General features: G+C 35.4%; 1 protein-coding gene across 2 annotated transcripts in view; it reads left to right on the top strand.

Annotated features, from left to right (window-relative positions):
• Positions 1-14,016, top strand: part of GRK4 (G protein-coupled receptor kinase 4) — a 36,518-nt gene that overhangs the window by 8,338 nt on the left and 14,164 nt on the right. For both annotated transcript variants that reach the window (XR_007906455.1, XM_051798361.1), the window contains exons 2-8: positions 2,343-2,429; positions 3,103-3,215; positions 7,305-7,382; positions 8,439-8,539; positions 9,714-9,806; positions 11,168-11,231; positions 11,997-12,137. Coding sequence is in view for 1 of the 2 variants with exons in the window: in XM_051798361.1 (XP_051654321.1) it covers positions 2,343-2,429; positions 3,103-3,215; positions 7,305-7,382; positions 8,439-8,539; positions 9,714-9,806; positions 11,168-11,231; positions 11,997-12,137 (677 nt within the window). In the remaining variant the exon portion in view is untranslated. The remainder of the gene's footprint in view (positions 1-2,342; positions 2,430-3,102; positions 3,216-7,304; positions 7,383-8,438; positions 8,540-9,713; positions 9,807-11,167; positions 11,232-11,996; positions 12,138-14,016) is intronic.

The following is a 14,016-nucleotide window of genomic DNA, read 5'->3' as shown; positions in this document are numbered from 1 at the left end:
ATGGCTCTTTACATTACTGAGACTTACAGACTTTTACAGTGCATTTGCTGTAAATACAAGAACATTCAGTTCAGAGAAAAGAGAGCATGTTGATGTGGTTGATATTCCTAAGCACTCATTTCTTTTGTGTCATTAATAAATTACATGTAGTCTTTATCAACTTCTATAGGATGATGAATTCAGTTGCCTTCTAGTGTGTAGTCTCTTTTTGTAAAATAAAGTTCATAATGGTCACATCATAAGTAACTGACCAAATATTTGGGGCAAAAAGAAAACAAGTCCAACCCTTTCTTGAAGTATAATGCACCAGTGATCCTCTCTTTTTGGGGGGGTTGGGGTGTTTTTGGTGTTTTTCTTTGACTGTGCTTCAGAAGATGGTATGCTTGGTGTACATAACAGTTCAGTTTTACTTCTTCCAAACAGCACTGTGGTATGAATTTGGGTCAATTTGTCATTCTTGGTCAGTACTGATTGTACAGTGTCATGCACAAATTAGTCTTTCTGGGCACTTTCTAACAGAAAAAATATAACTTCTGTGGACCTTCTGTGTATTTTTTGGTTACATGGCTAAAATTAACACTTCTGACCATTGCTTTTCATAATCACATAATAATCTACACTCAGACCTTGTTATTCAGTGTCTATGTACAGGCTGTCTATGTTAATATTCCTTGATTTTGTTTGTATTCAGTTCTCTTGGAAAGGCTCTTTGCTTTGTGTGATTTGATTTTCTTCACGCTTATATTGAACTTCTTAAAATCAAAAGTATTTTGTTCAGGTAGTTGGAGTTTGTTTTAATGATGCTGGCAATTACAACTTCATTATTGATTCTGGTACTGCATGAAACATGGGATGGGAAGTAGATTCCATATGTTTGTATTCTAAAGCATTTTGGAAGGTGAATGACCTGCAAAGTGATATCAGGAAATGAAGTGCAGAAGTTTTTTTTTTTTTTTAGAGAGTAAGTGTTAGTTGTCTGACACTTACTGCAGTAAGTCTGCACTAATGTCTGCAGGGCAGTGTTTACAGGTGTTTTATTCCCTGTTTGTTTACTCTTCTAGGGATACTACAGTTGAGAATGTTTTGTTGCAGCAGCACAGTGAGATGTCAGTGTTTCTGTTAGCTAGGATCATGTAAATTGGGTATGAGCTAAGGTCCACTAAGCTGTGACTGCTCTAACTGAAATGGTGAAACTGTTCAAGAAGCTGGATGTTTGAGTGAAGGAGGGCTTTTTAAAAATACTTATTTTATTATTCTGAAAGTGTTAGTTCCTTTCTCCCTAATGATTTAATTCTGAAAGAGTTGAGTCCTCTTTGCAGCTTGGTTTCTATTCGGGTTACATGGGGTAACTCCCTTCCTTTCTCTCCCATTGTGGTTAACAGTATGTACTGCTTTGTTGTGCTTAGAAGGTTTCTGTGCAGATTTGCTGCTGTTCTGTCACATGGAAATGCATCTGGCCGTATCACTTAGCAAAATCTTCTTTTAAAATATTTTTCAGCAAAAAATTGCTCTTCTGCTGAAATGTTTTGTGTTTGCAAACATATATATATATATTTATGTTCCTGTGTCTAGCTCTGCTTTTTTGATAAGTATCTTCTGTAAATGAGATTACCTTGACATGAAGAAGCCAATGTGCTAAAAGTCCAATGTAAAAGAGAAGTAGCACAGCTATATTTTTTGAGAAACAATTGGAAAAATACTGTAATAGTTTTTTAAAATCCATTCAATACTAATGCTGTGAAATCTGAAGCATTGAAAATATCTGAATTCCACAGCAGCTAAATTCTTCCTGGTACCCTGTATTCTACTATCCTCTAGAATAAATGGTGTGTATTTGAGCTGTGCCCTCTCATTTATTAGAGGGGTCTTCTCTTACTGCCCTTAGAAAAAGAAAGAGAATATTTATGTACAACTTGATTATCCAAGAACTTTGTTCTTGGTATTTTGTTACACAACTTTAACGTCTTCCGTTCTTTACCGTGGTTGACAGGTAATTCTCAAAATTTTCTTTGTTTCTGTCTTTGATGTTTCAGTTTTGTTTGTAACTTTCAGAATACCTAGGTATTTGCCTTGTCTCTGCAGAGATATTCTGTATACACAGCCAAAATGGGAAATATTTGTCTTGCAAAAGACTCCGTGCATTTTTTAGTGTTTCATGTAGAAGTTCTTCCATATTAAGTTTGTTGTTGGTTTGGATATCCTTGCAGATGGATTTCTTTCTAGGCATGAAAGGTAGTCTGACACATCTGTGCAGAATGGAACTAATTTTATGCTGTTAATGTTACATTTAATTTTATTCTGACATAGTATCATTTTTTACATTACTCATATTTTTCTTCTAGGCAAACGGAGTGGGCGTAGTAAAAAATGGAAAGAGATGCTGAAGTTGCCACCTGTTAGTCACTGTGAAGGTATTAGATCCTCAATTGGTAAGTGTCCTGTAGAATTAAATGGTCTGGCTGATTGTTTTTGAGAGGGAAGGGTAACAGTTTGGTGGTGTCAATGGAAAGGATTCTGTCTTGCTTCCCAGTGCTAATTGGCAAAAAAAGCTATTGAACTTTTAATATGATGGAGAATTTATGAGAAAATAAATTTACGAGAAGATAAAAGCTGTATCACAGCTCCTTGTTTGTTAAAGGAACTGTTCCTAAAGGATAGATTTACAAAACCATGAATTAGAAACAGGCTTCATGTTATAAATTGAATGATGTGGTTATATATTTCACTCTTTTCCCTAATGTCTTGTAATAATTTTTTAACCTTTTCTGTTATTATCTTGTATTCCCTCTTTCCAAACAATCTCATTTGCTTTGGTATTGCTATTTCACAATATTGTTGCTTTCTGCACCCTAACCTAAATGAAACTCAAACATATAATTCAATGTGTTTTTAGTAAATGTGATAGTCTACAAGAGACAGATGTGACTGAAGAGTGTTTCGCTCTTCTTTGGGATCATTGCATATTTATGGGATCTTTGCTAAATATGTTAACGTAAAATCTTCACGTTTCAGTGATGTTGTTCTGACCTCAAATGGGAATAAGGACAGTGATATTACAAAAAAAAAATAAATAAAGATATTTACTTATTGTTTCTTTTCCAGAAAGAGACTATAGCCAGCTTTGTGACAAACAGCCTATAGGAAGACTTCTCTTCAGACAGTTCTGTGATTCCAGACCAGATTTGAAAAGATGCATCGAATTTCTGGATGCAGTGGTAAGCACTGAGAAACTGAAGATGGTTACCAATAGGCAATTGCTTATACATTGTATATAAACATTTGATTCTTGTGCTGTCTTTGGCTGGAATAGATTAATTGTCTTCAATGTAGCTCATGCTGTGCTATGTTTTGGATTTTTGACCAAAACAGTGTTGATAACTATAATGTTTTAGTTCTTGCTGAACAATAATTACTCAACATCAAAGCCTTCAGTGTTTCTCATGCTGCCCTAGAAGTGAGTGGGCTGGGGGTGCACAAGAAGTTGGGAGTGGACAGAGCCAGGACAGCTGACCCCAAGGGATATCCCATACCATGTGGTGCTGTGCTCAGCAATAAAAGCTGGGGAAAGAAAGAGAAAGGGGGGAAGTTAAAATTTGGTGTTTGTCATGCCAGCTAGCTGTCAGCATGATGATGAAGCCCTGTTTTCCTGGAAATGGCTAAATGTCTCCCTACCAGTGGGAAGAAATTAGTTTATGTCTTACTTTGCTTTGCTTGTACATGCAGTTCTATCAAATTGTCTTTGATTTAAGCCACAGGATTTCTCACTTCTGCCCTTCTGATTATCAGTGGGGGAAAGTGAGTGAGAGGCTGTGTGGGGCTTAACTGCCTCCTAGGGTTAGCTCACAACAATTTATTAGTTTTCTCTACACGTGTCTGTTCCCCAATGCTGTGTCCATGAAAATATAGTGTGATCTACCCTGTGCCAACTGTAAAGCTGTAACTTCTGATGTATGTCAAAAAACTGTCTCTATCACTTTAAGAAAAATGTTTAATATTTACTATAAAATCTCTGCCATCTTGGTATGGTCAGAGCTACAAACATGGGCATGATGGGAAAGAGAGAAGGAATTTCAGGAAGACATGCTGTTTAACTTCTTAGGCCTGAAAGAGTGCCTGTAGGATGATTATGACTACACTCAGACTTGAAAATCTTATAAACAGAGGCTTGGAAATGTTGCAACTTGCATGGAAGCCCTAGGCTAGACAGCATGTGTTAATTAAAAACAATACAATGGAGATGGAAATTCAGGGAACCATCTATGGAAGGAGAAAAACCAGATTTTCAGAGACCAAGGGAAAAAGTCTCGATACATTTGCATCTTAGTATCTAATGCTGAAGAATGAGGGGAGGAAGGAAGTGTGCCCACAGCCATTTTTGTAAAAATCCTCAGAGAAAACCCTCTTTGGGAGGGGAAAAGTAATGAGAAAATTAGGCAGGCACACAACAGCCCTTAAGAGGAGAGAATAATAGCTCAGGGCTTTTTATTCTTTGTCCCTTATAGTTAATCCAAGAGCAATGAGATATAGGCTTAAACTGAGATTGCTGCCAAAACAAAAGCTTTTTTTCTATTCCACCCATTTTTGTTCTTAATTCAGGGTAACAAATGACTAAAGAACATAGAAATGGGGTAGTGCTGCAGCTTACATGCATCCCCAAAACACAGTATCCGAATGCAAAATGCTCTGAAAGAGGCAAGGTGTAAGGAAGTCCATGGGATTATTGCTGTGCCTCCCACTTCACTGTATCTTCCCCTCGTGGGAGTATAAACTGAGTCACTAGATCAGCTAAAAAGGAATTTGAGTGTCAAATCAGTACAATTGCTTTATATTTGTCAGTGAATCTTTATGGAATTAAGCTTCCTTCCCAGATGCATTTCACCATATTTTTGTGACTCCTGGGAACTGTTCTAGCACCAAATTCCAGAGATGAGTTTGGCAGCTGGAGACATAGAATGGATGGAATAGAAATCCAGAAGAGCGGAGCTCATATCCTAAAGTGACTGTAAGCCAGAGCACAGGGGGGAGACCACGGACAGCTGGGGATGTACCCAAATGGTTACGACTTCTGTGAGCATTTTTAATCCTTAAAAGCTTAGCTAGGGAGTAGCAGAGTCTTTGGCAGCACAAAAGAGAAAAAACCTTAGGCATGACTGTAAGGCAGGTGTGTCTTTGCTCTGCAGATGTCAGTTTTCAGGTGGAATTGTCTCTAAGAAATAACTGTTTTACACTCACTGAAAAAACTGAATTATTTTGAAATATACAACCTGTAATGTTATGTAGATTACAGCACTTCTTCTGTGAATTAAGGAAGACTGTCATAACTAAAATAATTTGATGTAAGGGATGGTTTCACAATTTGCTTTTCTTTTTTTAAAATGTATTGTTTAACTTCCATTTGAAAAATCACAGTGAAGAACTATGCTTGGGAATCACTGGATACACGTGCATCCCAAAATACAATATCTGCCTCGCATCTTAATTAATAGGGCTTTCTGACTCTTATATGAAGCAATGTGATTTCAGCAGTGTGATTATTTCAGGAGTCCAAAATCAAGGTAGTAAAATACCATGTTGTCTACCTGTACTAATTACTAAGACTGGTAAGTTCCAACTCTTGAGAAGGTGTGACCTTAAAATCTGGAGTCAGCTTGGCTTTACAGAAAGAAGAGTTGTGAAATAATTGAATATAAGTGAAAGAAATTAAAGTGAGGAATTACAGTTATCCAGTCTAGTGACTCACTTCACTAGCTGGGGATAGGGTTACTTAAGTATGAAAAGGAATGGGTGACAGCTCAAACTTCCCTCTTCAACTCTGTGAGTAACAGGATTAATTGGAAAGGCCGTCTCTCAAATTTACTTTTAAATTACAGTATCCTCTTAAAACATTATGCCTGACTATTTGTATTGAATTAGTGACCTCTTTTGCATAATTGAAAATGTTAAAGGTGCTAAGTGCACTGCTGAACTTTTGGTTGATGAACTTTTCTGGCCTGCTCAGGTTGTTTGGTAGTTCCAGAATTCCTTACCATTAGACTTTTTGTAGTGGAATGGAAGTAGCAAAAACAATGGCTTGCAACTCTTAGTGGATTTGAGTACTGGGCTGAAGTGGGTGATACCATAATGTCTCAGCAGAAAAAGATGTTGATGACTTAGTAGTGAGTCAGTGTGGGTTAGTTGTGATTAATTGCAGAATCAGGGATTCTGTTATTCCCAGTAGTGTGTGTGTGTGTGTGTATGTTTGGTTCTTGAAGTGTCATTTTTCAGTGTTCTAGTTTTCTTAATAAAGGTAAATAACTTCTGATTAGATCAATCACTTGGAACTTCCTGTGAGGTTCCTGATGGTTGTTGTCCTAATATGCCCAACTGTTTTGTATGATACAGTCCTCCATTCTGGAAGTCTGCCATATATTCTTTGTTCCTAGGTATGTGCATTTACATTCTGAAATGTGAAATAAGCTTTGATTGAGTTGGCACAGGTTATGAACCTAATACAGGTTGCTGTTTGAGATTGCTCTGTTCTAACTCATCTTTCCCCAGATTTTGTGTTGTCTTTGAAACTTCTGATGTTTGCTTCTAGATTATTCCTTAAAATTATGAGTAGTAAGTAGTCCTTGGAGTTTTTCACTTTCAGTAACTGTGTGATGGTTTGTTGGTAGCTTTTTTTTTTCCATAAGTAGCTACCTCTGTTCAGCTGCCAGTTGTTTATCTGCAAAATGCACTGTATTGCACAAGGCTGTTTTTCTACATCTCAGTATCGGATATTACTAAGTCAAAACCTGACAAATTTTGTATCTACTCAGTTTTTCAAAGAATGAAGTAGGGTTTGGTTTAGATCTCACTTATTTCCAGTTAACCTTGTAGAAAGGTGGTTTTTACCAAGGCTACAGCTAAGAATACGCAAAGGAAAACAAGTACAGTGAAAAAAAAAGCTGATAATTGTACTCTTATTGTTTTCCTTCTGGATCATTGTGTCCTACAATACTACATAAATACTATTTCATTATAATTGATCTAATTTCACCTCTAGGATGCAGTTTCTATAATTGCATTTAGACTAATTGTTAGGTCTTGTATGTTTTCCAAAGGTCAAATTCCATGTGCTTTTCTTTTTCCTTAAGACTGTTCTTCATATGTTTCACTATATAGCCTAAAAATCTAAATAGATTTTAAACAATGAGAGCCTTCAGTTCCTTTTATATTAAGAGTATTGTGTTATTGATGATAAAATTTACCTAGCATCATGTAAAAGATTTAAGTGCCAAATAGCTCTGAACAGAATTTAATTTTCAATTCCATTCCCCTAGGCAGAATATGAGGTATCTTCAGATGAAAAGCGTATAGACTGTGGCCTCAAAGTTTTAGAGACGTACTTCACTAATGGGGTAAATATGTTATATTACAAAATATTTTCTCAAGCGTTTTGAAAAATGTCAGATAAATAGATTGAAATGTTTGCTTTGTTTTTTAGTCAATTGACTTTCAAACTTCATTAGTCCTATTTTTATCTTTCTGAGAGGTGTGCTCTAAAATTCTGCTCAATCAACTTGAGCAGAAAACTTGACTGATCTCTACTTTTAAGACTACTATGACTACCATTTATTCTCCATTTAACACCTAAAGAAAAGTTAATAACATATTAACTCAGAATTTTGTGATCTGAAGATGAGAAAGTCTTGGGTTTCTTTCAGACTTTGGTTGCTTTGCTGTATATTTGCAGAATTGCTGCAGGTTTTTGTAAAGTGAAATGATCTTTTCTTCTGGAACATTCTGGTTTTTTATTTTCCATGGTGATCTTTAATAGCTGATTTTTTGCGTTTATTTTAGAGTCTCTTTTTTGGTATCCAGCTGAAGCTTTTCTGTGGGTATATAATTAGACATTTGCTTTCTATGAATAGATACTCCTTCTGCTTCTCTGGTCATCTTATACAAAAGAAGGTCTTGAAGATGCCTCAAAAGCAGATAAAATCTACATTTGCTACATCTCTGCCGAGTATTTCTTTGGTAGTACCATAAGTCACATGCAGTTTTTTGCAAATCACCTCTCCCCCCCACACATTTCTTTGGTCTGGTTTGAAATAGTTTCCCAACTTGTGTTTATGTTTCTTTCTCCTTTTTTTCATCTTGCCAAGGGAAACAGATAACTTGTTTTTGTGGTGGTAGACTTATGGAAAGAAAAAGAAATTTGACTTATTGCCAAGTTTGTTTCCCCAGATACTGAAGTAGTCAATAGCTGGAATAGCTTTCAATACATTTTTCTGTAATAGGGAATAAATAAAAACTTTGCTCAAATATGACTTTCTTGATTTTTCTCGTTAGCCAAACCATTCCTTTTCTTTTCCTGTATTAAAGATTTAATTTCATGTTGAATACAAAACTTTTTCTATTGATTTAGAAAATTGCTGTAATTGTTGCTTTTCTTTCTTTTTTATTATGTCAAGTCTGCAGCACACTTGCCAGAAATACCTCAGGAAACAGTAAATGAATGTAAAGCAAGACTGGAAAAGAACCCTTCTAAGGATCTTTTTATGGACTGTACTAGGTAAGTTAAAAATGCCTAGTGCTAAGTTTGAGTATCACAAGAGAAATTTATGTGTTTCTAAGTAAAATGAAAGATGAAGTTGTTACACCCAGAAGTATTTGGTCTCTGAAATGAGAGCATAGGTAAGAAATTTGGAACAGATTCATTAGAGAGCTAGGTTTCCTTCAGATGTGATTTAGATGTTTGACTTTTGCTGAGCTTTTTCTTTAATGCTATTTTTGCACAAAATCACACTGGTATCTGCTACCAGGGATTCTGTTAAGTTAAATAGTATTTTTCTTTATTATATTCTTACCTTTTGAGTGACTTCTTTCCGTGATGAAGGTACTCATTAAAATGTGAAGTTGTAAACTGGAGCTTGAAAAGTTTCTGAAAACAATGTTACACAGTTTAAGGTTCTTGAAAACAGGTTGAAGTGAGGCCAACAGTTGTGTTCCACTGAGATGGCTGACTAGAGGATCTCCTGTGGTAGTTGACAGTAAAGAATACAACTTGGTTTTGTTCTGAAGTCGTGGACTGGGATTTCACACCGTAGTAGCAGGGGAGGCTTTTCTTGGAGGGATGGTACATGTTTACGAGTGTTACATGTCTTTTGAAGCCTTTATGTTTCTCATATTTCTGGTTCTTCAAGGCATGCTTGATCATGTCTGAAGGATTGCTTCATGTTTTGTCACTGCTTGGGTCATCTCCCTGACAACAAAAATAAGCATGCTTTATAACAACCTGAGATTAAAAGATTGAAAGGGATGTGTGAGAAGACCTAGTGAAACGTGTCTCAAGCGGAGTATCTCATGTAGGTCATCCCCTTTCCTCTCTGTGGTAAATACCTTTACACAGTTTGAATTAATTGTTTTCCTCCCCACCTCCATCTTGGTGTGTTTCATTTAAGGGAATGACAAGGTGCCTGGTGTTCAGGTATGGATATGGCATTTAGTACTTCAATTACGAATCCTAGAATAAAATTTCATTTACCACTCTCCAAAGAATGTGTGAAACCTTTTAGATACTTTCAGACATCATTTTTGTGAGGTCATTCTTGCGTAAAATAGCTGCCAAGAGGCTGGTATTTGGGTGGGTTTGAATATATGTTGGTAGATTGATAGCATCTCCTGCTTCATCATTTTTTTTTTTCAGAATAAGATGGGTTTTATTTTTCTGTTTATTTTCCTGCTAGAATTGTCCATGAATACCTAAGCAAAAGACCTTTTGAAGCTTACCAAGAAAGTGTGTATTTTTCCCGTTTCTTACAGTGGAAATGGCTGGAAAAGTAAGTTTATTTATAATATTTGCATTATAATTTAGTTTTGCTTTGAGACAAATTCTGCTTGTTATGCTAGAAATGCTGTAAAGCTCTAATGAATGACTCTGCCTGTCTAAGAAATTATGATCTGGAAGACAAGATGTAAAGGATGATGTTGATGGGATAGCAAGAGAACCAGTACTCCAATGGAACTATCTCTCTGGTAGTGTTTAAGTGGTAAATTTGTATTGGGTAAATGGAAATTCATTATCATATAGATATATGTTTGGTTGTCAAGTGTGCAATGGAATACCAATATTACTTGGGAATGCTCCCATCCTTTAGTTTTAAACCTTGTCTCATTGGTGGTTAATAGGCAGATTAATCTAGTTTTATAACCCACTGGATGCTTGGGTAACTAATCAGTTTTTTAGGGCAGTTCAGAGACAGATCTAGTAATTACAACATAGTAAGATTTATATATATTTTAGAATCTAGTTTGGGCTTTTAAATCAATACTAAGTAAGTGTCTAGACTCTTTCAGAAGGCTGAGATTGCTACAAATTGATTCCAGTTCAGCCCTGTTGGGTAATGTGATCACATATTCAAACATTAAGGTGCTTGAGCATTATTTTTGTTGTAAATTCCAATTACCCAATGTCTTTATTTTACTGAATTGGTAGCAGAAGCCAGTAAGAGAACTAGGGAAGTTCTTCAAATTCTCTACTAAATGAACCTCCATGTGTTGTCCTGAGAAAAAACCTGCATTAACAATGAATACTCATTTAAAACAGAATGCAGAAAAACCCACTACCATGGAATAGCCCTGCTCTGACACATTTGGGAGAGTTTTAGCATAAAATGGTTAACAGCTCTACTGCCTCCAGTTACCTGTTCCTCTTCCACTACATCAGCACCTTAACAATTCAACTCTTGAACTGCTCTTGCATACCACAACTCTTTCTTTTTTGAAAAAGCAAGGTAAAATGAGAAATGGCTTACCTTTTAAATGCTGCACTGTAAGCATGATGTGATTGCAATGCATGTCAGCCTACTGCAGCTAAGGGAGAAGCAGGACATGAGAAATTGTCTGTGATGAGAACACATAAGGCTCTAACTGTAAACACAAAGGACCAAGCTGACCATCTCTTCTTCCTGCTGTTGGGAATATCTGGTGACCACATGAGGGAGCCCACGTTTCTAAACAGAGCACCCCTTTCGTTTGAAATTCAGCTTATTACAGTGCTGTCTTCATGAGGCAAAGGGACCATTTGTTCAGAAATATGTCACAGAACAGAAAGGAGAAAATCAAGACAGACCTCGGGATGGGGAGGGGATTACTGAGTTTGTAATTCCTGTTGCAGTAATTGTTTCTTTCTGTTCATCAGGCAACCAGTAACCAAACACACATTTAGGCATTACCGAGTCCTAGGCAAAGGTGGATTTGGAGAGGTGAGTATAGAAGTGTCTTTCTGTGAGGCAATTCTTAAGAAAAAAAGAAAGGTTAATACAGAGGAGAGGCTGTTTAAGTCTTGTCTCCATCAATCTACATTTGACACATCACCTGGCAAACTGTTGTCAATCCAAACTGTTTTCTTTTAATCTGTTAGTTTCAGAATTGTGGGTTGTGCACAAAGTTGGAGAAAACTTCCACTGACTGACAACAGTTACTTCTATTCAGAAATTTCATTTGGCAGTGAAAATTTAGTTTATATTTAATAATTATATAAAATATTTATGAGCCTAAAATAAAATCTATAGATTTTATTAATTCTATTTACAATTAATGGAAGTTTTTCTCCCCTATGTATTTTAACCGGAACCCTATATTGCAGGGGAAGTAGGGTTACTAAATTACCATAATCTTTCACCTGTTTGATTATGATGTGGATATTTGTCCTCTGTCCTGCTTGTCTATTCACACACTGTTATCACAGTCAGTTGTTTCACTAACACAAGGTCCACAGTTTTACTGAATTATTCAACCCCAACGGAAATGGGTTTCCCTCTGTATGATCACTTTTTCTATTCTGTTACAATGTTTGTGACCCTTTAAAGTTGTTTCATGAGTGAAAGCTCTGTATTGATGCTTACAGACCGTCATTTTCTGAGAGCATGAAAGAGTTTGAAAAGAAAATGAAATTATGTAAAAATTCTTTAAAATAAAAACTCTAAATAAATCCCTAGCATCTCTGACACACTATCCTTCTTTTTCAGGTGTGTGCCTGTCAAGTACGGGCAACAGGAAAAATGTATGCTTGTAAAAAGCTAGAAAAAAAGAGAATAAAGAAGAGGAAAGGAGAATCAATGGCTCTAAATGAAAAAAGAATTCTAGAAAAAGTGAACAGTAGGTTTGTAGTAAGTATCTACTTCTGATCTTATTTTCAGAAATGTGTCTCTATTTACTTCATTCGGTTTCTTCCAGGAGCTTATGGGCACAAGACTCATTTTTTAATTGATTTAGAGATTGTGTGACTGTTGAGAAAAATCTCGATACAATAATAAGTATGTTTTATGTGTTATTTTGGGTAGTTCTGTTAAGAGGACTTTTTTTATCCAATATTGAATTGGTTTTAGTCTGCCTGCTTTTTTTCTCACTCACAGCCAGAACATTAAGTGTATTTCAGCATGCTGATGCCACTGAAACTTTGTCCTCTGTTTAATAGTTGAGTTTTTATATCCTTGGGTATTTTTGTAGCATTTGTTACTCTATTGCTTATATAGTCTGAGATAAATATGACATTTTAATTGTATATTGATTCAGGTTATATTGCTTTGCTGTGTGCTAAGGCTTAAAGAGGTGTCTTGGATTTGAAGCAATTAACTTTTTAATAGAACTTCCATGGAATGAAAATCTTAGTTTTAATACTTTAACCTGATGCTATTATGTATATTATGGTCTCTTAGTAGCTCTAGTTACTAAGCAGTGAAATAACTTATAATGAGCAAAGATATAGCAAGTAAAGTTTACCCCAGGTAATGTTTACTTTTTAATCAAAATGTTGTCATCTAAATGTTAATTTAAAATGCAGTCTACTTTGGTTTTAAATCCATTTACTGATAAATTTTGTATTGCTGATCAGAGAGGATTTTGAAGTACCTGTTTCAGAGGATAGTGAAAGTTATTTATAAATATATATGTATAAAATATGTATGTATGTATTTTCCGATAAGCTTTATGTATTAAAAAAAATCCCATACAATACTGCCAGCTAAAAGAAAAATTAAGAACTTGCTGGCCAGATACATTAATATTTTAAACTATTGCAAATTATGCTTTTGTATAAATATGCTAATGTTATTTTTGCACAAGGCTTCTGGCCTTGAATTGATTGAAACTGAATCCAGAAAGTACCTGAATTGATCCATGAATTACTATAACAGTGAAACTTCTATTTTTGAATGACATTTTTTTCAGCATATGTAAATACTCTAAATCAATAATTGATCAAAGTCAAAATTGAGATAACTTTATAGAATTGAGCACGAGTTATTTTCCACTTGCTATTCAATGGGGTTTTTTGGTGCAACAGGAAAGATCTGGATCTCAGATCTGCAGTAATACTGGGTTGGGAGTGGGTAGATAATTTGTCATGCCTGTGTCACAAGTAAAGTCATTAATAGCTGGACATATCAATGAAAACCTCCAAATAGGAATCCTTCCCCCAAATAGCTGATTTCTGTATTTATTTCATTTTCTTAATTAGTATTTGATTTATGCTTCCAAAGGAAGAGTTTGGAACTATTACTGAATTAGGGCCATTATTTACTTGTATTGCATTTAAAAATATATTTATTGAGTAAAAAAAAAAATCCTACTGATTTTAACCCAGCTAGCTTACCTAATGAAAGCTAAGTATATGTTTGAATTCCATTGCTCTTAGTACGAGTTAGGTTATCTTTGTAGGTAATTTTGAAGATCCTGCCAGATAATCATCAGAGAGCTGAGCCTTTTCTATTGAAAATGAATTTGTAACTTCAACAGCATATGTTAAATTTTGTAATATATTACATTGTGTTAAAGTGGGGTGGGTTTTTTGAATACACAAGTTTACTTTAAAAGTTTAAATCCACTTTAAAAACTTTTACCTAAAACCTGAAAAAAATCCTGGTGTTCTTCCTTGCCTATCAGCACCACATTCCAAATACAGGGAGAAGAAAGACTATAAAGAGCTGTACTGAGTTTTTACTGTTGACAAGTTTTCAATCAGGGAAATATGCAGTCGCTTGGAGGGTT

This window comes from Manacus candei, unplaced genomic scaffold (genome assembly GCF_025592945.1).
Source record: "Manacus candei isolate 608988 ecotype Guabito, Panama unplaced genomic scaffold, ASM2559294v1 h1tg000048l, whole genome shotgun sequence".
Lineage (NCBI taxonomy): Eukaryota > Metazoa > Chordata > Aves > Passeriformes > Pipridae > Manacus > Manacus candei.
This window is presented reverse-complemented; position numbering and strand designations above follow the sequence as displayed.